The sequence below is a fragment of the Apium graveolens genome, chromosome 11 (genome assembly GCF_009905375.1).
Source record: "Apium graveolens cultivar Ventura chromosome 11, ASM990537v1, whole genome shotgun sequence".
NCBI lineage: Eukaryota > Viridiplantae > Streptophyta > Magnoliopsida > Apiales > Apiaceae > Apium > Apium graveolens.
This window is the reverse complement of record NC_133657.1, coordinates 20,069,215-20,096,567: the sequence shown is the minus strand read 5'-3', so window position 1 is coordinate 20,096,567 and position 27,353 is coordinate 20,069,215. Positions and strand designations below refer to the sequence as shown.

At 34.7% G+C, this 27,353-nt stretch overlaps 1 protein-coding gene across 1 annotated transcript; it reads left to right on the top strand.

Annotated features, from left to right (window-relative positions):
* Positions 1 to 11: 11 nt before the first annotated feature.
* On the top strand, positions 12 to 27,353 carry LOC141695394 (protein FAR1-RELATED SEQUENCE 5-like). The gene is made up of 2 exons (XM_074499642.1): positions 12 to 649; positions 27,095 to 27,353. The coding sequence occupies exons 1-2, from the start codon at positions 12 to 14 to the stop codon at positions 27,351 to 27,353; spliced, it is 897 nt and encodes a 298-aa protein (XP_074355743.1).

The window sequence follows — 27,353 nt, the reverse complement described above, 5'->3', positions numbered from 1 at the left end:
TTTCCGTCGGCATGACTACAACTTCAAGAAGCGAGTCTACAAATTCTTTTTTTGATGAATATGTGCAATCATCTACCAGTTTGAAGGAATTCATAGAGAACTCCCAAAAGGCTTTGGAGACACAGGAGGTTAAAGCCGATTATAACAGCGAACAATTGGAAAGGAGATTAGTTTTGCACGCATCCTTGGAAATGCATGCATCCGAAATCTACACGAAAGAAATGTTCAAATGTTTTCAAAAGGAGCTTATGAAAAGTACATATTATATCATGAACAGTGTAAAAAACAATGGAACTTATATGTCGAAACTGTATTTGGTTGAGAAGGCTACCCTGCCGGAGAATTGCAGAAGAAAATATCGAGTGACGGTTTTCATGTACGAAAAAATTGAATGCTCGTGTAAGAAGTTTGAACATTCCGGGATGATTTGCAAACACATAATCCGTTATCTTGACAAAAAACAAAAAATCAAGATACCGGAAAGTCTCATCATGGGTAGGTGGACAATGAACGATAACAAAATTGCGGCGCCTCTTCCATATGCTCCTCCCGCTATTGGTAATGATGGTGCGTCACAACCATTAAGGTATAGTGCATTGTGTAAATCTTTTCAAGATTTAGCTGCTGCCGGTAGTTGTTCTGTTTCACGGTATATGTGGCACCCTCCAAACCCGGGTCAGAAGTTTGGAGTCCACAATACATACACAATATATAAATCTACATATAAAATATTATTTGCAATGACCCTACTTTACATAACCACGGATCACAACAGGTTAAAGTATGAAAATAAGCCACAACCTTAACTTTTATTATAACATACCAAATCCCAACTAATTTAACTTACAACTGATAATAAAATTATTCTTACCATCTTACTATCTCACTACCATAGTAAGCTCCTTCTAGCTCGATCCAACGTAATCTGGAGTCCTAGCCCATATATTGATCTGGGAAACCTCTCTATTAACCGTATCCTTCTTAACTGTAGAATACATAAAAAAAAATTCGCAAGAGTGAGCTAACTAGCTCAGCAAGTCACAATAACAATAATTAAGGTTAATCATTTATCAAACGAGATGATTCAGAGGAATTAAGTTTCGTGTTAAACGATCATTATAATTGGATATTCATTTTAAATTTTAAAACCAAGGTTATGCTGCTGATCAGTCACGCACTAACCCCGAGGAAGGCACACAACTCTGCTCTATAAACTGGATCCAAGGCACACATTGGCCTAATTCGACCACGAATCTGGTCTAACCACGAATCTGGTCCACATAAAGAAAACTATCCAATTCTAAAGCAGTTCAATATGATAAACAATATAATTCAATAAAACAGGATCATAATCAACAACAATAAAAAATTTGTATAAGAGCATGGTGAAAATTCATGGGTACCACGAGGGTATGTCAAAGTATATAAAAGAAATGGCCTCCATCCTGTAGGAGAATCGGGTATTAGATGAACAATGATTTTACAAGGTTTTAGTTCTTTGATGTCACAAGGTATGGTTGAGTATAAAAGTTTATGTATGTTCAAACAATTCTGTTCCAGTGTTTGGTATATGATGGGTATATATTTGTGAAGTAGTATCGTATTTGTGTGGTTTAGTATCTGGTAAATCAACAAGAAATGGTTCCCAAAGAATAAGGCTAATGGCTCAAAGATTAAATGATGTGGCTCAGGTTCAAGGCTGAAGGATCCAAAATACTTAATAATATGTCACGAGAGAATTTAGAAACATTTGCATTATATCTCGAAAAAGGTTTAGAAGTACTTGCCTTATCACAAATGATTCCAACTTCTCTTGTACTTGTCTAATGACTTTATTTAACAACCACTCGTCTACTTTTCTATGCCTTGCTTCTATTCATTGATCACCTGCTGTATTTACTACGCATCGATTCCATTTCCTGATCACCTGCTTCCCTTTTCTACGCCTTGTTTACTCTACTAGGCATCATAAGTATCTATTAATATTCATCTCACGTTATTCTAATTGTCACATGGACGTCATAAGGTTTCATCTACCCTTCTTTGAAAAATTAGTTAAATTAAAATTCATTTTTAGTTTAAAATTAGTCATAAGGCATCATAAATCATTTTTTTTAATTCCAAAATTCATTTTTAAATTAAAATTAAATCTAAATTAATTAATTAATTAATTGTAATTAATAATTAATTGATTAATTGATCAATTAATTTAAATATTAATTGATTAATTAGTTTAATTATTTATTAATTGATTTTAATTAATTATTTAATTGGATTTAATTATTTTTAAATAATTTAAAAATTCTGAAAAATAGTTTCGAGCTTTAAAATATTATTTTTAAATTATTTTCAAGGCTCGATAATTATTCTAAAATTATTTTAAAGTCAGGTTCAGGCACTCAAACCATATTATTTAATTATAAAATGATTCGGAGTCTCGTTTTAATTCTTACTAATTCTTACTAATTCTTACTAGTTTTAACACAATCATTCAATAATCCATCAACAACAATCACTCAGTCAGAATTTCAGCCAAAAACCGGCCAACACGCGAATAACTCCGGTGACAACTTCAAATCACAATTCACTCTTCTACAGACCTCGTCGATTTGCAAGACTTATACGAATCGATTGCAAATTTCATAAGGAACACAACCCACCCCTCCAGAACATCTATCAAACCCGAAATAAGAAACCCCCAAATTCAATCAAGAACATTCATATGAATATAACTCTAATTTCTTTAATCAGATGTAATAACCCCAATTTTTTGAGAAATTTTGAAACCCTTATGAATAGTGTTTTTGCTGAACGAGAAAACTTTTCATGCCACGCTATGTAGGGGTTCTGTTATTGATCTTATGGGATATTATTAGTACTCTATGTGGTATATAAGTGTATGTAAAGATCGTCAGAATCCAATTCCGAACACTTTGATTTTTCCCGGAAATCCACAAGATACGGAGAGAATTGAGTATAAGGTAACAGGATAAAAAGGATTTAAATTAAAGGATTATAGGAGAGGATCATAAAAGGAATATAATATATTGAGAAAGGTTAAGGGAACCTAAGTAATAAGATCCCGGGTATGATCCCTCAAACGATAAACGAGAACGAAAGATAAGCGAACCGTAAAACAAATAAGTGACCAAGAGACAAGCTTGTACAAGAAGCCAGGGATTGTGACATCATCAAACCACAAGGTGTGGACAAGTGGGAGCATTATGACATGTGCAAGGTGACACAAGCATGACATGGGAAGGAAGGAGGTGTGGTGGCTTTTTAACCACACAAATTCAAGGGCAACAAGGTAATTAACTAAATCAAACACAAAAACAAGCCAACCAAGCCAAGCAAAATCATTTTCATCAAAATCAAAAAGAAACCAAGGCATGATTCATCATGCTCTCGGCTTTTTACTATTGCAAATGGGAAAGAATTCAAAAACTCAAGATCCAAGCCTCCTAAATTGGTGAGTTAATTCCTTAATCATCTTCATGCTTAGTTAAGGCTATATCATGAGTTTAAGCCATCAATTCCTTCTCCATCTTCTTCATTTAATCAAAGAAGAAGACTATGAATAGTGTTTTCAAGTTTTTAACTTGAAGTTTTTCTTGTTTTTCTTGAAGATCCAAGCATTCTTAAGACTTCTCAAAGCTTCTTAAGGCTTCCTAGCTCCTCCCACCACTCAAAGGAAGGTATACCATCTCCAAACCCTAGATTCCTATATATTATAAGATGATTTTGATTAGTAGGGTGCTATTGTAGCTTGTTGTTGTGATTTAGAGTTTGGGATTTGAAATGGTAGTGAAATGGAATGGTGAATGTTGTGGTTTTGATTAAAAGGACTTAAGTATGATTAAAGTTAAGCTTAGGCATAAGTATGAATGATTAAATTGAATTGGTTGGGGTTGTTATGATGTGATAAGGATGGATGTTGGTTGTATGTTGGATTTGAGGTTGATTTGGAATGAGTTTGAATGGTTTAAAATTTGGGAAATCGCGTAAACATAGCCGTCGTAACGTCCGATTTTCTTTGGACTGTTTTTGTGCATAGCATTAGGACCCGAGAACCCCCTGCTAGATTATGACCACTGCCATGTTTAGATAGCTCATGTTACGAGCTTCGTTTTGATATGTAGTTCGTTCGATTCCGATGCACGGTTTAGGAGAAACGACCGTTTCAAGTAACGGCGTTTCGCGAACGAAACTTTTCCCCTCGCCTTACTTTGAAACATAGGTTAAAGACCAATAAGGGTTAATTAATGTATGAAACAATTATGGTAAGAGTGTTAGGCAGTTGGTAAGACACTCGCGAAGGAATCGCCTTAAAATTCGTAATGGTTAATTTATTAAAAATGGTGGAGCCGAGGGTACTCGAGTGACTTAAGAAAATCAGTAAGCGCAAAACAAGCGTTAGAGTCTAAGTTAGTTAAAGTATAGATTTACAAGTGACTTTGGTTTAATTCCAACTTACTTGTTGTTTATAGGTTACCAGACTCGTCCCGAGCCATTCGTAACCCCCAGTCGCTCAGGCAAGTTTTCTACCCGTTATACTGTTGTTGTGATGTAAATATATGTATATGCATTATCTTGTGATAGTGCATGATTGTTATTAGCAAATTTTGCGATATATTGGAGCATGCTGATATGGTATATATGCATGTCTGTTTCGTAATCTGGTTATCTATCTGTGGATTTCAATGCTTATAGTTGCATAATACCTATGCTAGAAATAAGCAAGTAGTTGCGTATACCCTTAGTATAAGGGATAAAAGGTGAACATATTTCTAAACCGGGAGTCGAGGATCCCGAGTAGATTTTGTATATATGTATATAAATATATATATATATACTTATATATATATATGGTTATAGTTTTCCAAACTATTAATCGAATAAGGTTTATTCGATAACTTTTAATTTATTAATTGAATCCTATTTCGAATATTCATTCGAGGGCTTATGACTCAGTTTGTTTTATCATTTGAATATTACTTGAATATTCTTTTGAGGACTTATGACTCCTTTATTTTATTATTGAATATTATTTCGAATATTCATCTGGGGAGGTATGACTCCTTTATTTTATTATTGAATATGATTTCGAATATTCATTCGAGGGCTTATGACTCAGTTTATATTAATTAATGATTATTAATTGGACAGTCATTTGAGGATGTATTGACTCCTTTATTTCATTTAATGAATATTATTTATATTATTCATTCGAGGTATTATGACTCCGCTTATTACTTAATAATATTCTTTATTGTATTAAAGAATAAGGTGTCGATAATCAAACTTATTTTTTTATTATTCAAATAAAGATATTACTTTCGTATAAGTATATCTTTGATTATTTGCTATTCATTCGAGTATAAGTTTTCCAACTTCTACCTCCATTATTCTTTATGGGAATATTATTTAAATAATAATATTCAGATATTTCTTTCATACTGGGGACTGATTTACTTCATTAAATCAGCATTACTCCAAACACTCTTTAAAGTGTTTTCGAGTCTTCAAAATGATTTTTAAAAGTTAGAGCGGATCCCAAAACTCATTTTTATATTTAAGATCTTCCTTTTAAGGGGATTTAAATACTCGCTCAAAACTGAGGGATCCGGCTCTGTGGTGTATTTTATATTCGCAACAAGGTTGCAGTTTTGGTAAATGAATTGATTACTTACCCAACGTTCGGGAAGTAAGTCCATCTATTGAGTCGGCATAAGCAACATGGGCTCAGTGGGCGTCCATGATAGTGTAAGTGGCTCAGTGGGAGTCCATCAAATGCATAAGTGGCTGAGTGGCAGTCCAGCATAAGGTCCTATTGAGACCAGGGTGATGACCAGTGGGGAATTCGTCCATCTACTAGTAGAAAAGGTTACTTATGGGTATCTTTGCCTGATTAGCAAGATATCTGGTTTATGCCAAAATTCTTTTCCTTTCCAAAATTCATTGGATGTTTCAAACTCTGTTCATACTTAACATGACAGATGTTTTCAGGAAATGTATAAAGGAAGAAGTATATGTGGATATATATATATATATATATATCAAAACTTAATAAAGTATGTCATAACTTCATTTCCTTTAATAATATTTTAAAGATTGAATCTATTCAAATCTTGTCTTGCAGTCTCATCTATGTGATGAACTTTTGAAACTGATTATAACTTGAACGGTGGTAGTTCAAGTAGTATTTGGGAAAGATATAAGTATATTCGGGTATCTTGTAACTTCATCTTTTAAACTTATATCTAATTAATAATTGTCTTATGAATGACAAAGATTTTCAGAAAAACGTTGAGACAAGGTTAGATATATGAGATCACCTTGCAATGATATTTTTTTTATACAGTTATACACTGGGACTTTGTGTATATTATGCATGGAAGAGGACTTCCAATATTTTGAAAAGTATATATGTATATATACTGAATATTTTGCGACTTCATCGCATTAAGATATCAAACTTGGTTCATTTCTTTTGACCGAGACTTTCATGAGTATTATGAGTAGGCTCATATACTATTAATCATTATACATATTATTTTGGTGGGCTTGCTGCTCACCCTTGCTTTATTTCTTCATCACACAACAACAGTTAGGAAAGATGGCCAGACTCCAGCAGACCCAGCGCAAGCGCGTGGGAAGCGTCCCGCGTCTTCCCGATGATGTTGTGGTTGCTATAGCTGCAGAGGTAGATCCATTGGTAGATCAGGCTTTCTATTTTGAGAATCAAATTATGTATAATTATAACTTGTGGCAGATAATGGCAATTAACTGTAAATTTATCAAGTAATCATTTTGGGTTGTAATAACTTTTAAATTGTGGATTCAAAGACTGGTACTTATTTAAATTTCATCTCTGAGACTATAACGGGTTGTGGTGTGTGTTAGTGTGGGGTCACAGCATAAGGTTATTATTATTAATTAAGTGAAGTGATATTGTGGAAAGAAAGACCGTGACGACCCGGATCCCCGACCCCGGATCTGGGGGTGTTACAGAAATGGTATCAGAGCTAAGCGTTATAAACCTCAGAGATGATGGGACATTAAGATAATAAGTTAACTAAGATAATAAGAACTCTTGCCAAGTTCATAGTCGGGCTACCTAACGTAGCACTGACAGTTAAAACCCTTACGGGAACCCTTATAAATATCGTGATAGGAGCGAAGTTCGTTATCGTATATGGTAGCGGGACTCCGAACCCTGAGGTTGAGGAGCAACATCGCGATGATATTTTATTACTAATTGGAGATCGGATTGTGGATCTGATAGAGTGTCCTAATGCAGGACCGGATGATGTTGATATTGAGGGTTTAGCGGTTGAGGATGTTGTCCTAGAAGGGATAGTTGTTGAGGAGGATCCCATGGAGGATCCTGACAAGATTGGATAAAGGACCACTGATGAATTGATGACCATGGTTAGGTCGACTACCAGAGGTAGGATTGGCCGGTCACTACCGGAGGTTCGTTCAAGTTTGTAAAGATAGTAACCCCTTTAACGCGGCTTACTCGTAAGACTGAGAAGTTCGAATGGACAGAGAAATGCGAGAACAGCTTTCAAGAACTGAAGCAGAGGTTGGTGATGGCCCCTATGCTGGCGTTGCCGGATGGAAAATGAGATTTTGTGAAGTGTAGTGACGCTTCGCACAAGGGCTTAGGGTGCGTGCTTATGCAGCACGGTAAGGTAATCGCGTACATGTCAAGACAATTAAGGTAGTATGAAATTCGATATCCCCGCTCATGAGCTTAGGCTCGTGGCAATAGTTTACCCTAAAGATTGGAGGCACTACTTGTATGGAGAGAAGTGCGAGAATTACCTAAGCCATAAGTGCTCTAGTACATTTTCACGTAGAAAGAGCTCAACATATGCCAGAGGAGGCAGTTAGAGCTAATCAAGAATAATGATTGGGAGATTCTTTATCATTCGGGGAAAGCCAATATGGTGGCTGATGCCCTTAGTAAAAAAGGAGAGACTCAAGGTGATAATGTCTTTTGGAGAGTTTATAAGAGATTTTGAGAAAATGGAAATAGAAGTGAAGGTAACCGGAGCCGGTACCGAAAAGCTGTTTGAGATTGCAATACAGCCCGAATTATTGGAAAAGATCATATTGTGCCAGAAAAAGTTATGAATGAAGGCAGAGAGCCAACAATTAGATAAAAGATTAATATCGAGAAAGATGATAAGGGAATAATGAGGTATTCCTATAGAATTTGGGTTCCGAAAGTTCAAGAGCGTAAGGATGAGAACTTAGATGAGAGCCATAGTTTGAGGAATAAGATTTAGAGCAAACCCTGAACGTGATAGTCAGGGAGGTTGCCATCAAGATACAAGGAACCCATGACATAATGGAGTGGAAAATGAGGATTTTAAATTAAAAGATGACCCCAATTATGGGGAGTAGGATGAAACATTTCATACTAAGGAAACAGAAAGTCGAGTAAGGAAAGGAGACCCGAGACGGTACTCCTATACGGCAATTCATGGACCTGTCTAGACAGAACTTAGACTATTATCCCCAACCACCACCTTGAGGAAACAATGTGGTGTGAAATTCTTTCAATTACTCTAAGTCACTAAGCTCCCAGAGTTCCAAGGAACAGGCTGGCCCAATCGAGGCAAGAGCCTAGCTAAAGGAAATATAGGAATCATTTGAGATTCTAAATGATTGACGAATCTCAAAAGGACTGTTTTGTCACTTACCCTCCTAAGAGAGAGGCCACCCGCTGGTGAAAGGCCAAGGAAGGCACGGAGCAAGAGATTATAATAAACTGATTTAAGTTCAAACAATTATTTTCGGGAAAGTACTTCCCAAGGTTATGGAGGTAGTGTAAAAGCTTTAGGGCAAGAACAAAGGCGGATGAGTGTGATGAATTATGAATCTAAGATTGTAAAAGTTGTCAAGATTCATTCTGAGGACACGAATCCAGAATGACGGGATATTTGAAATCAATACTATGTTGTGTTGGTTCATGAAATACTGATAAGAGAAAGGAAAATAATAAAAAAAAAAGAAACTGAGGTGGAAAGGAATATAAAGGCAATAGAGTTTGAAGTATGATAAGGGAGTTGGGTATGAGGAAACCCTAAAGACTCGTAGCAATAGACATAGAAAAGTATGCATTCGTCAGGATGAGGGTGATTCACCATGAGTTAAAATTGATGGTTGAGGGCATAAGAGATACATATATTTTATCCCCTGTAAGTTGGGAGGATTCGAGGAAACCTTGAGATAATTCGAAGGATAAATAATGAGATGCAGATAGACTAAAGAGACAAGAAAGTAAGAGATTAGGAAAATTGGATAAAGGAAGGACCTTCAAGAATGTAAAGTGCAAGACCGGTGGCATGATACCCAGAAAGGGAGACGCCAGGTATGAGAGATATCCCAACATTGAGATGACTATTGAGGTAAACAACAAAGGTAAATAAGGAATTATTAAGAAGAAGTTCGCGTTGAACACGACCAATATCTTCCAGAACATCCCTGTTATCATTACTGAATCAGGCAAGAAAAGCGGATAACCGTTCTTATCTTTTGGAGGCCATATTGATTGACTTCATTTTGAATACAGATGTTATTGTGAAATTAGGAATATACTATCGAGGTGGGAATGATTGAATAAGATACCCTTATCAGGGATATATGACTTTATTTATCCATGGATGGATGCATGTACCTTTTCAAAGGTGGAATTAAGGATAGAACATCGGTAACTTAAAATGAATCCTAGGGGAATGCATAAAGGTTGGCATTTCACCCTTAATAGGGATAGTATGAAATTTGACAGTATGAATTGGAAAGGATTAAGGTAATAACAACCTTTAAAGAATCAGTGGAGAATTTTTTTTTCAAAAGTATATAGACAATGATTCTAGTATTAGTATATGGTATTTTGATATGCCCTGTATCTAGGGAATACAGGAGGAACGATTCAAGGATAACCTTAGAGGTTTTACAAGGAGAAAGGTAATATTCAAAATTCTCAAGAATAGAAATGTGGATAAAGGAAATATGATGTAATTATAGTGTTGCCAAGTGGGGCACGTGTTAAACCACGAGAAAGTATGGATCGAACCAGTAATGGTCGAAATTATTCAGGGCAATTAGGACAAGATAAAAGATGTTCTAATTATGATTGAGAGTCAGTCATGACAGTGATTAACCTCTAAAGACTGAGGCAATAACTTATGGAAAAATGGTGATATTTTTTTTTTTACTTATCAGATTTTAAGGAAAACATCTTCACATAAGCTGTGATTGAAATGAGGTAGAAAATTTAGTTGAAGGTGGTTAAAAGACATTGACTGTAAGGAACTATTACTATCAGGAAAGGCCAAAGAGGTGGCCGACACTTTAACGGTAAAAGGAAAATTATAGGCGCGTGTGCCAAAAGAATACAGTGATGATGGTTAAAAATGTGAAGGTTGAATTATGGTTTGGAAGATTGACATTCCTTCTGATGACTGTGCAATACCCAACCGTAATAGTAGTTGGTAAAGGTTTAATTCGTGTAATCGCCATGAGCGGGCTATCTATCTTAGGAGGTCCTATCTTGAGATAAGCCAGGACCATGTTTCAAAAAGGACTAGATGAACCTTTGAGTTAAGTCTTCTATTTAAGGCATATGATTAAGAATGGTATTAACCTACTATCGTTGCTTTGATTGAAACTCTTCTGCAATTTTATCTACTTCATGTCATGAAAGTACGTCAGAGTTTGGAGTGTTCTTCATGAATCATGAATGGTGATTATGTTACCTCCTTAGAAGGATTTGATACGACATGTATGGACTCCGTATGGTTAGCTATTAAGACTTCATGGAAAATGAATGACGACAGTAGGTCAGTGGTGGACCATAGTAAGGCAGCAATGATTCTGCGAGTATTGAGCTGATTACAACCGTGAGAGTTGTATTGGAATGGGTGTTGAGATTGAGTACCACTAATCGGGTCGTGGTAGTGTATAAGTTATCATTGATAGACTAATTAAGTAGAGTATCTACCTAGTGAATAATTATTCTTTCTTATCAATAGAGAGTCGTATTATTATACGAGGAAGGTTGCGGTGCAAGCATAGAATTCTAGTAACGATGATGTATAAAATGAGATCCCAGATTTGATTTTCGATGTCGAGGGAGTTTCAAAGGTGATTATGTATAAGCTCGAGGAAGAGTGTGGGTCCATAGAATGATGGACGGGATAGCGAAAATATTTAGGCATGGGAAATATGAGGCTATAATGCTTGATGCTGATATAAATACGTATATGTTTTGTTCTCCTATGACAAACCTCTATAGTTCAGAGGTAGGTTCCAAGCCAGATATTTTGTGGCAGTATATTTTTTTCATATATACAATTCTCTTCAATTCGTTCTTTTCTCTTCTTTTCATTTCATGTAAGCTGAGAAGAACAACCCTTCCAGAAAGGGGAGGTATTGCCGAATGACTATCTATCTGTGTGATAGAAGCCACCTTCCGTACTAACTAAGCGATATAACAAGTGTTCATGATCATAGTGATCTCTCAACAAATTCCTTTACTTCTATTTGATTGATCAAATTTTGGAAAATAGAAATAACTGAAAAAGGAGTAATAAAGTGGTGGTAGTATGCGGAATGGAAACACATTCGTGATACTAAGGTTGACGTGGTTATTAAAAGGTTATAGAACGCTAACGAGCAAAAGTATAACCAGTATAATATTAGAAATGGAAGGTAGTAGCGACTACGAACTGGAAAAGAATGGGTAGTGAGAAGCAAAAGCTATAATGCTAGAAGCTATAATGAGAGTCTGTGCAATAGACTTGAAAGAATTTGGAATGATCACTTAATTCGGATTGAGTTATCTTACGACAATAGATCATATGTCATTATCGAGATGTCGCCTTATGAGGTCCTTGAGGGAAGATAATGTCGATCTCCCTTATGTTAGGATGAAGTTGTAGAGCGCAAGATGCTCGGACCCGCAGTAGTCCAAAGGACCAAGGATATGATAGATCTAATCAGTGGACGGCTGGTAGTAGCCCAAGATGGACATGATAAGTATGTTGATTTGACACGAAAGGATAAAGAGTATGAAATAGGGGACCTAGTAATGTTATAGGTATCCCTTGGAAAGGATTGATGAGGTTCGGAAAGAAAGGAAAGCTAAGTCTACAATTTGTTGGACCCTTGGATATATTAAGACGTTTGGGAAGTTAGCATATGAGCTAGCCCTAACCCAGAACATGTAGCGAGTCATAACGCGTTTCACGTATCAATGTTAAGGAAGTGTAATTCAGATGCCAGATAAATAGAGGCATATGAGCGCATAGATATGCAACCCGACGTAACCTATATGGAGCAACCAGGAAGGGTTATAGAGTGAAAAGGAACAAGTGCTTAGGAGAAGGATTATCAAACTAGGCAGAGTTTGGTGGTAGAACCACAATGTGGAAAATTGACTCGAGAGTTAGAAAGTGTAATGCTAAGAAAGTATCCCCATTTGTTTTCTATCTGATTCCGGGACGGAATCCTTTTAAGGAGGGGAGACTGTAATAACCCCAATTTTTTGAGAAATTTTGAAACCCTTATGAATAGTGTTTTTGCTGAACGAGAAAACTTTTCATGCCACGCTATGTAGGGATTCTGTTATTGATCTTATGGGATATTATTAGTACTCTATGTGGTATATAAGTGTATGTAAAGATCGTCAGAATCCAATTCCGAACACTTTGATTTTTCCCGGAAATCCACAAGATACGGAGAGAATTGAGTATAAGGTAACAGGATAAAAAGGATTTAAATTAAAGGATTATAGGAGAGGATCATAAAAGGAATATAATATATTGAGAAAGGTTAAGGGAACCTAAGTAATAAGATCCCGGGTATGATCCCTCAAACGATAAACGAGAACGAAAGATAAGCGAACCGTAAAACAAATAAGTGACCAAGAGACAAGCTTGTACAAGAAGCCAGGGATTGTGACATCATCAAACCACAAGGTGTGGACAAGTGGGAGCATTATGACATGTGCAAGGTGACACAAGCATGACATGGGAAGGAAGGAGGTGTGGTGGCTTTTTAACCACACAAATTCAAGGGCAACAAGGTAATTAACTAAATCAAACACAAAAACAAGCCAACCAAGCCAAGCAAAATCATTTTCATCAAAATCAAAAAGAAACCAAGGCATGATTCATCATGCTCTCGGCTTTTTACTATTGCAAATGGGAAAGAATTCAAAAACTCAAGATCCAAGCCTCCTAAATTGGTGAGTTAATTCCCTAATCATCTTCATGCTTAGTTAAGGCTATATCATGAGTTTAAGCCATCAATTCCTTCTCCATCTTCTTCATTTAATCAAAGAAGAAGACTATGAATAGTGTTTTCAAGTTTTTAACTTGAAGTTTTTCTTGTTTTTCTTGAAGATCCAAGCATTCTTAAGACTTCTCAAAGCTTCTTAAGGCTTCCTAGCTCCTCCCACCACTCAAAGGAAGGTATACCATCTCCAAACCCTAGATTCCTATATATTATAAGATGATTTTGATTAGTAGGGTGCTATTGTAGCTTGTTGTTGTGATTTAGAGTTTGGGATTTGAAATGGTAGTGAAATGGAATGGTGAATGTTGTGGTTTTGATTAAAAGGACTTAAGTATGATTAAAGTTAAGCTTAGGCATAAGTATGAATGATTAAATTGAATTGGTTGGGGTTGTTATGATGTTATAAGGATGGATGTTGGTTGTATGTTGGATTTGAGGTTGATTTGGAATGAGTTTGAATGGTTTAAAATTTGGGAAATCGCGTAAACATAGCCGTCGTAACGTCCGATTTTCTTTGGACTGTTTTTGTGCATAGCATTAGGACCCGAGAACCCCCTGCTAGATTATGACCACTGCCATGTTTAGATAGCTCATGTTACGAGCTTCGTTTTGATATGTAGTTCGTTCGATTCCGATGCACGGTTTAGGAGAAACGACCGTTTCAAGTAACGGCGTTTCGCGAATGAAACTTTTCCCCTCGCCTTACTTTGAAACATAGGTTAAAGACCAATAAGGGTTAATTAATGTATGAAACAATTATGGTAAGAGTGTTAGGCAGTTGGTAAGACACTCGCGAAGGAATCGCCTTAAAATTCGTAATGGTTAATTTATTAAAAATGGTGGAGCCGAGGGTACTCGAGTGACTTAAGAAAATCAGTAAGCGCAAAACAAGCGTTAGAGTCTAAGTTAGTTAAAGTATAGATTTACAAGTGACTTTGGTTTAATTCCAACTTACTTGTTGTTTATAGGTTACCAGACTCGTCCCGAGCCATTCGTAACCCCCAGTCGCTCAGGCAAGTTTTCTACCCGTTATACTGTTGTTGTGATGTAAATATATGTATATGCATTATCTTGTGATAGTGCATGATTGTTATTAGCAAATTTTGCGATATATTGGAGCATGCTGATATGGTATATATGCATGTCTATTTCGTAATCTGGTTATCTATCTGTGGATTTCAATGCTTATAGTTGCATAATACCTATGCTAGAAATAAGCAAGTTGTTGCGTATACCCTTAGTATAAGGGATAAAAGGTGAACATATTTCTAAACCGGGAGTCGAGGATCCCGAGTAGATTTTGTATATATGTATATAAATATATATATACTTATATATATATGGTTATAGTTTTCCAAACTATTAATCGAATAAGGTTTATTCGATAACTTTTAATTTATTAATTGAATCCTATTTCGAATATTCATTCGAGGGCTTATGACTCAGTTTGTTTTATCATTTGAATATTACTTGAATATTCTTTTGAGGACTTATGACTCCTTTATTTTATTATTGAATATTATTTCGAATATTCATCTGGAGAGGTATGACTCCTTTATTTTATTATTGAATATGATTTCGAATATTCATTCGAGGGCTTATGACTCAGTTTATATTAATTAATGATTATTAATTGGACAGTCATTTGAGGATGTATTGACTCCTTTATTTCATTTAATGAATATTATTTATATTATTCATTCGAGGTATTATGACTCCGCTTATTACTTAATAATATTCTTTATTGTATTAAAGAATAAGGTGTCGATAATCAAACTTATTTTTTTATTATTCAAATAAAGATATTACTTTCGTATAAGTATATCTTTGATTATTTGCTATTCATTCGAGTATAAGTTTTCCAACTTCTACCTCCATTATTCTTTATGGGAATATTATTTAAATAATAATATTCAGATATTTCTTTCATACTGGGGACTGATTTACTTCATTAAATCAGCTTTACTCCAAACACTCTTTAAAGTGTTTTCGAGTCTTCAAAATGATTTTTAAAAGTTAGAGCGGATCCCAAAACTCATTTTTATATTTAAGATCTTCCTTTTAAGGGGATTTAAATACTCGCTCAAAACTGAGGGATCCGGCTCTGTGGTGTATTTTATATTCGCAACAAGGTTGCAGTTTTGGTAAATGAATTGATTACTTACCCAACGTTCGGGAAGTAAGTCCATCTATTGAGTCGGCATAAGCAACATGGGCTCAGTGGGCGTCCAAGATAGTGTAAGTGGCTCAGTGGGAGTCCATCAAATGCATAAGTGGCTGAGTGGCAGTCCAGCATAAGGTCCTATTGAGACCAGGGTGATGACCAGTGGGGAATTCGTCCATCTACTAGTAGAAAAGGTTACTTATGGGTATCTTTGCCTGATCAGCAAGATATCTGGTTTATGCCAAAATTCTTTTCCTTTCCAAAATTCATTGGATGTTTCAAACTCTGTTCATACTTAACATGACAGATGTTTTCAGGAAATGTATAAAGGAAGAAGTATATGTGGATATATATATATATATATATCAAAACTTAATGAAGTATGTCATAACTTCATTTCCTTTAATAATATTTTAAAGATTGAATCTATTCAAATCTTGTCTTGTAGTCTCATCTATGTGATGAACTTTTGAAACTGATTATAACTTGAACGGTGGTAGTTCAAGTAGTATTTGGGAAAGATATAAGTATATTCGGGTATCTTGTAACTTCATCTTTTAAACTTATATCTAATTAATAATTGTCTTATGAATGACAAAGATTTTCAGAAAAACGTTGAGACAAGGTTAGATATATGAGATCACCTTGCAATGATATTTTTTTTATACAGTTATACACTGGGACTTTGTGTATATTATGCATGGAAGAGGACTTCCAATATTTTGAAAAGTATATATGTATATATACTGAATATTTTGCGACTTCATCGCATTAAGATATCAAACTTGGTTCATTTCTTTTGACCGAGACTTTCATGAGTATTATGAGTAGGCTCATATACTATTAATCATTATACATATTATTTTGGTGGGCTTGCTGCTCACCCTTGCTTTATTTCTTCATCACACAACAACAGTTAGGAAAGATGGCCAGACTCCAGCAGACCCAGCGCAAGCGCGTGGGAAGCGTCCCGCGTCTTCCCGATGATGTTGTGGTTGCTATAGCTGCAGAGGTAGATCCATTGGTAGATCAGGCTTTCTATTTTGAGAATCAAATTATGTATAATTATAACTTGTGGCAGATAATGGCAATTAACTGTAAATTTATCAAGTAATCATTTTGGGTTGTAATAACTTTTAAATTGTGGATTCAAAGACTGGTACTTATTTAAATTTCATCTCTGAGACTATAACGGGTTGTGGTGTGTGTTAGTGTGGGGTCACAACATAAGGTTATTATTATTAATTAAGTGAAGTGATATTGTGGAAAGAAAGACCGTGACGACCCGGATCCCCGACCCCGGATCTGGGGGTGTTACATCAGAGAATGAAACCCTAATTTGAACATGTTATTGGACTCCAAATTGATCATATGACATACCAAAATCATCTGGAAGACAAGCTCTATAACATGCAAACATCAAACCATTCAAACAATCATCCGTATAAAAATTCATAATTTAATTGCCAAGAAATTCGAATTAAAACAATTAAATAGAAAATCACCTGATGTTTCTGGGTTGGAATTGATGAAAGATTTGGATTCTAGATTTCAAATAGCTTCGTTTTAAGGATATGTACGCCAAAATCGGATATCGATAACGCCTCCGTATTTGAGTTTGATTACGAATAACGAAATATAATTATAGTATTTTCTCTGGATTTTACAGGATTTTTACTGTATACTATGATTATCTGTATCAAAAATAGATAATGTACTGGCTATTTATATTTATAGAAAATTAGTATCCCGTTGGATCATTCCGGATATAAAATAGTACGTTTATTTATAAAAACAAATCCAAACGGTACTGATTTTCGGGATAATTATCCAAATCTGTACAATTTGTACTGCAGTCTTGGTCTCAGCACCTGGTTACACGTATTACGAAAAGATAATTATAATAGTTTAATAAAAAGATCCCGTTAATCGAAAATATGAGTTTTATTGATTTACCGAAACGAATATTGTATCGAAAATATTACGCCGGGACCCGCACAGGACAAACCGTACGCCGGATCGAAAAAGTTAAAACATGGAAAATGCTCGGAATATTGCAATTTGGTTAGGAAGGAGTTCTCGGAAGAGTTTCGGGTTATAAAAACGTAAAAGTGGGTAAAGTCGGCTCGTTCCCGATTGTATAAAATAGTTTATAATTACTCGAAAAAAGAATTTACAAAATCCATAAATCATTTATAAAATCATAAATCAACATAAAAATTAATAGAAAAATATCACAATTATCTATATTTTATTTTGGACTTATAAAAATTAAAATGCTCAAATTATATCATTTTTACATATCCAAACACAGATACCACTTCACAGATAATTCACCAAAAATTCATGTAATAATCACATAATATTTATTTATTAACAAAATAATTATACGGCATATCCCGGATATCACATTCTTCCCCCCTTAAAAGGATTCTGTCCTCAGAATTACTTAAGCAATAATTTAGAGCACTATTTCACACATATCACTTTCTAAACTATAGGTTATCCTTTCAACCCTTGGGTTTCCATAATAATCTTACTAACTTTATAACTTTCTTTCTGAATACTTTCTCTTTCCTTTCTATAATCCTTGTTGGATTCTCAACGTAGGACAACTCTGCCTGAAATTCTATCGGCTCATATCCTATCGCATGTCTAAAATTCTATACCGTACTTTTCTAACCTTGTCACATAGAACCCTTATGCATATGCTACCCATGCTGGGTAACGCTAATTCATATGCTATTTTACCGATATATTTCAAAATTTCAAAAGGTCCAACGTATCTCGGACTCAACTTTCTTTTCTCTTCCGATCCTGGATGATCCCTTTTCACGGTAACACTGCTAACAATATTAAATCTTCTTCTTTAAATTATGTACTCTTTTCAGCTTGATCTACACATTTTTTTAAACAATCCTGCGTGGCTCTTACCCTTTTCTAGATAATTTTGACAGCCTCCTTTATCGGTTGTAGCAACTCTAGTCCAAATATTTCACGTTTTCCAACTTCATCTTAATATACTGGTGATCGACATTTATGTTCATAAAGAGCTTTGTATGGCGGCATCCCAGTACTGGCACGATAGCGGTTGTTGTAAGCAAATTCTACTAAGGGCAAATGCTCGCCTCACTTTCCTTTGAAATCAATGGCATAAATATGTAACATGTCTTCAATTGTTTGGATCATTTCCTCGCTCCTGACCGTCAGTCTGCGGACGATAAGTTGTACTCATATTTGACTTGGTGCCTAACATTCTGGAAAACCTTTGCAAAATCCTGAATTGAATCGTGGTTCCTGACTTTATACAATAGACGGAGGGACCTCATGACCAATCACTATTTCCTTCAAATACATGCGAACCAACTTATCCAGTGAATATCTTTCATTAATGGGCAAGAAATGAGCTGATTTAGCCAACTCGTTCACCATAACTTAATTTGCATCATGGTTTGCTTTCGTTCCTGGTAATCTGACTATAAACTCCACAGTAATGTACTTCTATTTCCATTCTATATTTCTAATGGTTGCAATAATCCACTAGGCCTTTCACACTTGCCTTACTTATTTAATATGCCTAACACCTCCTAATCCATTGTGAATTTTCCTTTTCGCATTTGGCTATCCATATTCTTCTTTAAACTTCTGTATATTTTTGTATTTCTTGATCAGATTAAAGACTTAGGATTATAAATTCCCTTTAGGATCTCTTTCCTTAATTCTGCCACTCGTAGCATCCAAGTTCTGAAAGAAAATTTGAGGATATTGTGATTATTCTTTTAAGTGCATAAATTTCTTCTCACTAAACTGTTAATATTGTAATCCATTATCTCCTCTTGCTAATTATTAACACCCTGATTGATCATTTTCTTTTGATATCTTTTTATCTTCTCTTAACAACTTCGACTGGAAAGCCATACTATCCATCCTTGCTCCTTTTGGACTATGAACTCTGACTTCCAATTCTAACTTCTAAAATTCCATAGATAATTCTTCTGGTGCGGTCTCTATGTTCGTTCACTCCTTTTTTCTTATCGCTTGCCACTACATTTACTCTTCCTCGTGAATACATACTTTCAAACTCTTATGGTCCGTATATATCTCACATCTTTCTTCATACATATAATGTTTCCCAATCTTTCAAAGCAAATATTATTATTACTGCTAACTCCCAATTATGAGTAGGGTACTTCTGCTCATAAGGTTTCGGTTGTCTGGATGCATATACAATAACTTTATTGTGCTTCATCAACACACATCCTATTCCCTTATGAGAAGTATCACTATAAACTACCAAATCTCCTTGATACTTTCAAAGTGATAAAGCAAGTGTTGTAACCATTCTTTCCTTTAATTCCGCAAAACTTTCTTCACCCTTCTCCATTTCATATAAACTTCTTGCTTTTTCTGGTTAGCTTCGTCAAAGGTATTGCAACTTTCCAAGAAATCTTGAATAAATTTCTGATAATAACCAGTTAATAATAAAACTTCTTACTTTTGTTGGTGCTTTTGGTCTTTCTTCATTCATATTATCTTTAAATTTCTGCTGGATCCCCTTTTGGTCTCCTCCTCACTGACCATTTATGCTAAGAATTATACTCCCTGCCACTAAAGCTTTCACTTTGTAAACTTTTTATACAACTTCTTTCTTCTTCGACTTCCTAGCTATCAGTAAGTACTTTTCATGGTTCTCTTTTGACTTTAAGTAACATAAATACAACTCATCCAGATCCTTCTTCAAGATTCTGTTCATCAAATTTAAATATTACTGGTATGTCAGTTAATCCAATTAACATTACTAGAATTTTATAATAACAATACTTAGTTCTGAAAATTATCTTTGATATGTCCATAGGTTCAATCTTCAATTGGTAATATACAAAGTCTTGAATTAATCTTATACAAATACTTTGCTTCTTTCATTTAATCAAACAAATCATTGGTTCGAGGTAACAGATGCTTACTCTTGATAGTATACTTGTTGAGCTTTCACTAGTCGACACATAATCTCCCACTTCCATCTCTCTTATTAACAAGTAATACCGGTACACCATATGGGGTACACTAGGTCTAATCACTCCTGCTTCTCACATCTCTTGCATTTGCTTTGCTAACTCCTTCATTTTAACTGGCGCCATTCAATGCGGGGCCTTGGACACTTGTTTCATTTCAGTTGCTAGGTCAGTCATGAATTTAATGTCTCCATCCGTGGAAATGTTGGTAACTCCTCTGAAAACATATCTTAAAGCTCATTAATTACTATAAAATCTTCAGATTCTGCTTACTCCTGACTTCTATTCATAATCATCGTAGTGCTTACCTCTTGGTCACCGTAACCTTTTAGCTTAAATCATTGTTAACAAGTTCTTTACCTTCCTTCATCCTCTAAACCTCATCATATTCTCATTTGGCATCTTCAAAACTAACTTCCATCTCGATAGTCTATCTGGGCATCACACTTGAATAGTTAATCCATTCCTTAGAATAATGTCAAATCCTCTTATCTCAAATGATATCAATTCTTCACAACTTATTGCCAGAGATTTCAATTCCACCATTGGTATTTACTTATTTAACAATTACACGTCCTTGACTTGCCAATCCTTTAGGCATAATCTTATCAATTCAATAGAGTAATTCATCTTATCAACAAACCTTGAGAGATAAATGATCAAGTTGCTCCCACATCTTTCAATACTTTAACGCATAAGGTATCCACAATAATTATTCACGCCATCACATCTGTATTCTAAATAACATATTTTACTGGAAAATCCTGAATTCTCGTTCTCGAAGACATATTCCTTATTGGAGTAGATTCCCTTGACTCTTAGTGCATCCCTGGCTAGGGCTAGTGGTTTGCAATCCTCGCTATATGCCCTTGTTTCTTTTTCATGCATGAGAGGTATATGGACTTTGCCCGCTTGGTTCATAATACATTGACTTTTTTTTGAAAAACTCTTGCAAAGAACGACCAGTACAACGAAAAAACTAGAAGGATTCATAATTTTAATAAACTTAGAGTTGAAAAGAAAGAAGAAGTAATGATTCGAATATGAATGAGACAATCACATTGATACTTAAGATGGCCAGTCTTTCGTACCATATGGAAGACAACATATGATTAGGTGGCGTCCCTCCCGACTCTTCGTCATTCCGACAAAGCATCTCACCATAACACTGTTTGTCCCAAGCAGAGAGCAAAACTTGAGGGGAACAATTAAATTTGAAAGGAATGCAAAATCCTCCTCTTTGATATCATCAGAAAGAATTTATTAAGAAAAGAAGTTCATATATTTTTAGGAATTAAAAAGGAATATAAGCTGTAACAGTGAGGACAAGAATGATACCATTGGTCACCATCCACATTTATTTGTATTCATCTTTCGAGCTTGTTTGATTATATCCCAATTGTGTCATATAATAACTTTAAAAAGTATGCTGAAATGCCTTCGCAAACTAAGCATTATGGTAGATTCTTACTTATTAAGTCTTGCGTCTATAACATCATATCTACACGTATGATACTTTAACAATTCGATCATACTGGCGTTCTTATCAGATAACCTCGAGTTTACTCTTTTTAATTTAGATTAACCATGATTCATTCAACATAACGATCCTTTTGTTAATAATATTCTTCTTTTAGAAAAGTCTGGAAATCTTCCCAATCTTCTTCGGTTATGCTCAGGCTTCTGGTAAATTAATGAATTCTTTAAACTCCGATAGTCCTAGTAATTGGATGGATAGTTACTCCGTACGCTGATTTTGTTGTTATTCTTATCAAACAATATTTGCACCTTACTGCTAAAAAATCAACTTCTTCATAATCGAGCATCTTTTCAGGTAATCCGAACAAGAAACTCAAGTAGTAACTTGATAACCAATGTTTAAAACTTATTTTATTCAAAAAGGCTTTTAGAAATTTTGTAAGGGAAAATCTTTTTCGAAAACTTGTTTAAAAATTTGAAAATCACACATCTGGTTGTCCTTACTATATGAGTTGGTTGTTGTCCTTCCTATAACAAGATACCAAGTTAAAGAAATGATCACACAAAGGTCCATTCACTTCCATTTATCTTCTTTCCTTCATTGGGTCTATTACCTTCCTTAATCGATGAAAACTTCAGCTGTCGTAGCATATTATCTTATTCATAGCTTCATTTCAAAGCTTCCATACTGGTAGTACTCCCATCATTATCTTTGGAGTCATTAAGTGGAACAGGTCTGTCCAACATCCAGCAAGTCTATAAAGTTTGCTTATATCACATTACATCACTACTTTACATATCACATTCATTATAGCACCATCATCTAATTCTACGAAAATTCCAGATCTATACTTTTCTCTCTAACTCTTTCAAAATTCCTCTAGTCCATCCCACAAGCTAATCACGGTTGATCTGTTCACCAGTGGCTCCATTTAATCTGGTAACAGCTATCCTCCGAAACACGTGAATCTTCTTTCTAAACTCCTTCTCACCTCTATTAATATCTCATGTACTTATCATTTACTGTAGGTATCAAATCCATCCTCATAAATACTGTTGTTCCATAAGACAGGTTTTAAACTGAGGGTATTAAACATGATGTAGAGTAAACTGAAAAGATACCTTCATAGTTAAATGTACAGTAGAACAAGAATAAGCAGATGGAGGTTCTTGAATAGGTAGTCTCATATCAAGATGTGGTAAAATAACGTAGACTAGCTTGAAGAGGTGCAACTGTTATAACAGAAGGTAATACCATTAATACTGATGGAAGAACAAGGTGCAATTCAAATCTGAGAAAATATGACGATCCTCGAACGAAAGGCTCCAAACGATCATATGATACAGGGAAATCAGAATCTGCCATTGTTGTCTGAAAATCACGTCGCAAGCTAAGAATCCCAATTCGCAACACGACCCGTGCCGGAGACCAACTATAAAGTCGCACTCAACCTCACGACGTCTTATCTCTCTATTTCTTATTCCTAATCCTAACCCTCTACCCAATCCCGAAAATCTAGGCTTGTTTCAGTGACTTATAACCTGTAGCTCTGATACCAACCTGTGGCGCCCTCCAAACCCGGGTCAGAAGTTTGGGGTCCACAATACATACACAATATATGAACCTGTATATAAAATATTACCAAATTCCAACTAATTTAACTTATAACTGATAATAAAGTTATTCTTACCATCTTACTATCTCACTACCGTAGTAAGCTCCTTCTAGCTCGATCCAACTCAATCTGGAGTCCTAGCTCGTATATTAATCTGGGAAACCTCTCTATTAACCGTATCCTTCTTAACTGTAGAATACATAAAAAAAAATTCACAAGAGTGAGCTAACTAGCTCAGCAAGTCACAATAACAATAATTGAGGTTAATCAATGATCAAACGAGATGATTCAGAGGAATTAAGTTTCGTGTTAAACGATAATTAGAATTGGATATTCATTTTAAATTTTAAAACCAAGGTTAGGCTGCTGATCATTCACGCACTAACCTCGAGCAAGGCATACAGCTCTGCTCTACAAACTGGATCCAAGGCACACATTGGCCTAATTCGACCACGAATCTAGTCTAACCATGAATCTGGTCCACATAAAGAAAACTATCCAATTCTAAAGCAGTTTAATATGATAAACAATATAATTCAATAAAATAGGATCATAATCAACAACAATAAAATATTTGTATAAGAGCATGGTGAAAATTCATGTGTACCACGACGGTATGTCAAAGTATATAAAAGAAATGGCCTCCAGCCTGTAGGAGAATCGGGTATTAGATGAACAATGATTTTACAAGGTTTTAGTTCTTTGATGTCACAAGGTATGGTTGAGTATAAAAGTTTATGTATGTTCAAACAATTCTGTTCCAGTATTTGGTATATGGTGGGTATATATTTGTGGAATAGTATCGTATTTTTGTGGTTTAGTATTTGGTAAATCAACAAGAAATGGTTCCCAAAGAATAAGGCTTATGGCTCAAAGATTAAATGATGTGGCTCAGGTTCAAGGCTGAAGGTTCCAAAATACTTAACAATATGTCACGAGAGAATTTAGAAACATTTGCATTATATCTCGAAAAAGGTTTAGAAGTACTTGCCTTATCACAAATGATTCCAACTTCTCTTGTACTTGTCTAATGACTTTATTGAACAACCACTCGTCTACTTTTCTATGCCTTGCTTCTATTCACTGATCACCTGCTGTATTTTCTACGCATCGATTCCATTTCCTGATCACCTGCTTCCCTTTTCTATGCCTTTTTTACTCTACTAGGCATCATAAGTATCTATCAATATTCATCTCATATTATTCTAATCGTCACATGGACGTCATAAGGTTTCATCTACCCTTCGTTTCACCCAAATCTGATTTACGGATTGAAAGTTATGGCTAAAACCGTTCAACAATAAACACATAGGCATATAACACATCAATCAGATAGCACGTAGCACATAACACACAAGATATTTAATTTAAATAATTTTTCAAAGAAGATTCAGGGTCAAAATGATTTTTCAGGTATTTAGTAAGAATTTTTGAACATTTTTCGGAATTAAAACGAGACTCTGAATCATTTTATAATTAAATAATAGGGTTCGAGTGCCTGAACCTGACTTTAATATAATTTTAGAATAATTTTCGAGCCTTGAAAATAATTTAAAAATAATATTTCAAAGCTCGAAACTATTTTTTGGAATTTTTAAATTATTTAAAAATAATTAAATCTAATTAAATAATTAATTAAAGTCAATTAATAAATAATTAAACTAATTAATCAATTAATATTTAAATTAATTGATCAATTAATCAATTAATTATTAATTAAAATTAATTTATTAAGTAATTTTGATTTATTTTTAATTTAAAATTGAATTTTGGAATTAAAATAAATGATTTTTGGAATTTTGAAAATAAAAATCAATTTTGGAAATGATTTTGTAAAATAAATCCAGTTTTTAAAAGATTTTAAAACAAAAATTCAGTTCCTGAAAGTTTCAGAAACTTCCAGGTACCAATTTGCAAATCTTCCAAAAACACATTTCTGATTTAGGAAATTTTTTTGGATTAAAACCGGGTCAGAATCCGGGTTGCCGGGTCGGGAAGAACACCGGATAAACCCAGATTCCAGTGACCCTTCCCGGAGTCCGGTGACCTTAATTAAGGTCCAAATCAACGTTGTTTGATCTGTTCTTTGATGCAAACCAGTTCTAATCGCTTCCAAGAACACAATCATTCAATAATCCATAAACAACAATCACTCAGTCAGAATTTCGGCCAAAAACCGGCCAACACGCGAATAACTCTGGCGACAACTTCAAATCACAACTCACTCTTCTACAGACCTCGTCGATTTGCAAGACTTATACGAATCGATTGCAAATTTCATAAGGAACACAACCCACCCCTCCAGAACATCTATCAAACCCGTAATAAGAAACCCCCAAATTCAATCAAGAACATTCATATGAATATAACTCTAATTTCCCTAATCAGAGAATCAAACCCTAATTTGAATATGTTATTGGACTCCAAATTGATCATATGACATACCAAAATCATCAGGAAGACAAGCTCTACAACATGCAAGCATCAAATCATTCAAACAATCATCCATACAAAAATTCATAATTTAATTGTCAAGAAATTCAAATTAAAACAATTAAATTGGAAAATCACCTGATGTTTTCGGGTTGGAATTGATGAAAGATTTGGAGTCTAGATTTCAGTAGCTTCATTTTAAGTATATGTACGCCAAAATCGGATATCGATAACGCCTCCGGATTTGAGTTTGATTACGACGAACAAAATATAATTATAGTATTTTCTCTGGATTTTACAGGATTTTTACTGTATACTATGATTATCTGTATCAAAAATAGATACTGTACTGGCTATTTATATCTACAGAAAATTAGTATTCCGTTGGATCATTCCGGATATAAAATAGTATGTTTATTTATAAAAACAGATCCAAACGGTACCGGTTTTCGGGATAATTATCCAAATCTGTACAATTTGTACTGCGGTCTTGGTCTCAGCGCCTGGTTACACGTATTATGAGGTGATAATTATAATAGTTTAATAAAAAGATCCCGTTTATCAAAAATACGAGTTTTATTATTTTACCGAAACGAATATTGTATCGAAAATATTACGCCGGAACCCGCACATGACAAACCGTACGCCGGATCAAAAAAGTCAAAATATGGAAAATGCTCGGAATATTGCAATTAGGTTAGGAAGGATTTCTCGGAAGAGTTTCGGGTTATAAAAACGTAAAAACGAGTGAAGTCGGCTCGTTCCCGATTGTATAAAATAGTTTATAATTATTCGGAAAAAGAATTTACAAAATCCATAAATCATTTATAAAATCATAAATCAACATAAAAATTGATAGAAAAATATCACAATTATCTATACTTTATTTTGGACTTATAAAAATTAAAATACTCAAATTATATCATTTTTACATATCCAAACACAGATACCACTTCACAGATAATTCACCAAAAATTCATATAATAATCACATAATATTTATTTATTAACAAAATAATTACACGGAATATCCCGGATATCACAGTATAAATATTTAATGGGTGTGATTGATAGAGAGAAGAGATACTTGAAAGATGCTTTTGCGGATGAAGATCGTAGAGAAAGAACCCATGAGGCGAAAACTCAAGAGGACTACCAACATGATCCAATATTCGATCCTCCAACGTCGAAAACTAAAGGAAGGAAAAAAATAAAAAGATTTAAAAGTGGAATTGAGACGACAACTTCAAAGACCAAGATCAAGTCTCGCAAGTGCAATTATTGTGGGGAGTTCGGAGGAGGACATGATGCAAGAAACTGTCCCCTAAGGTAG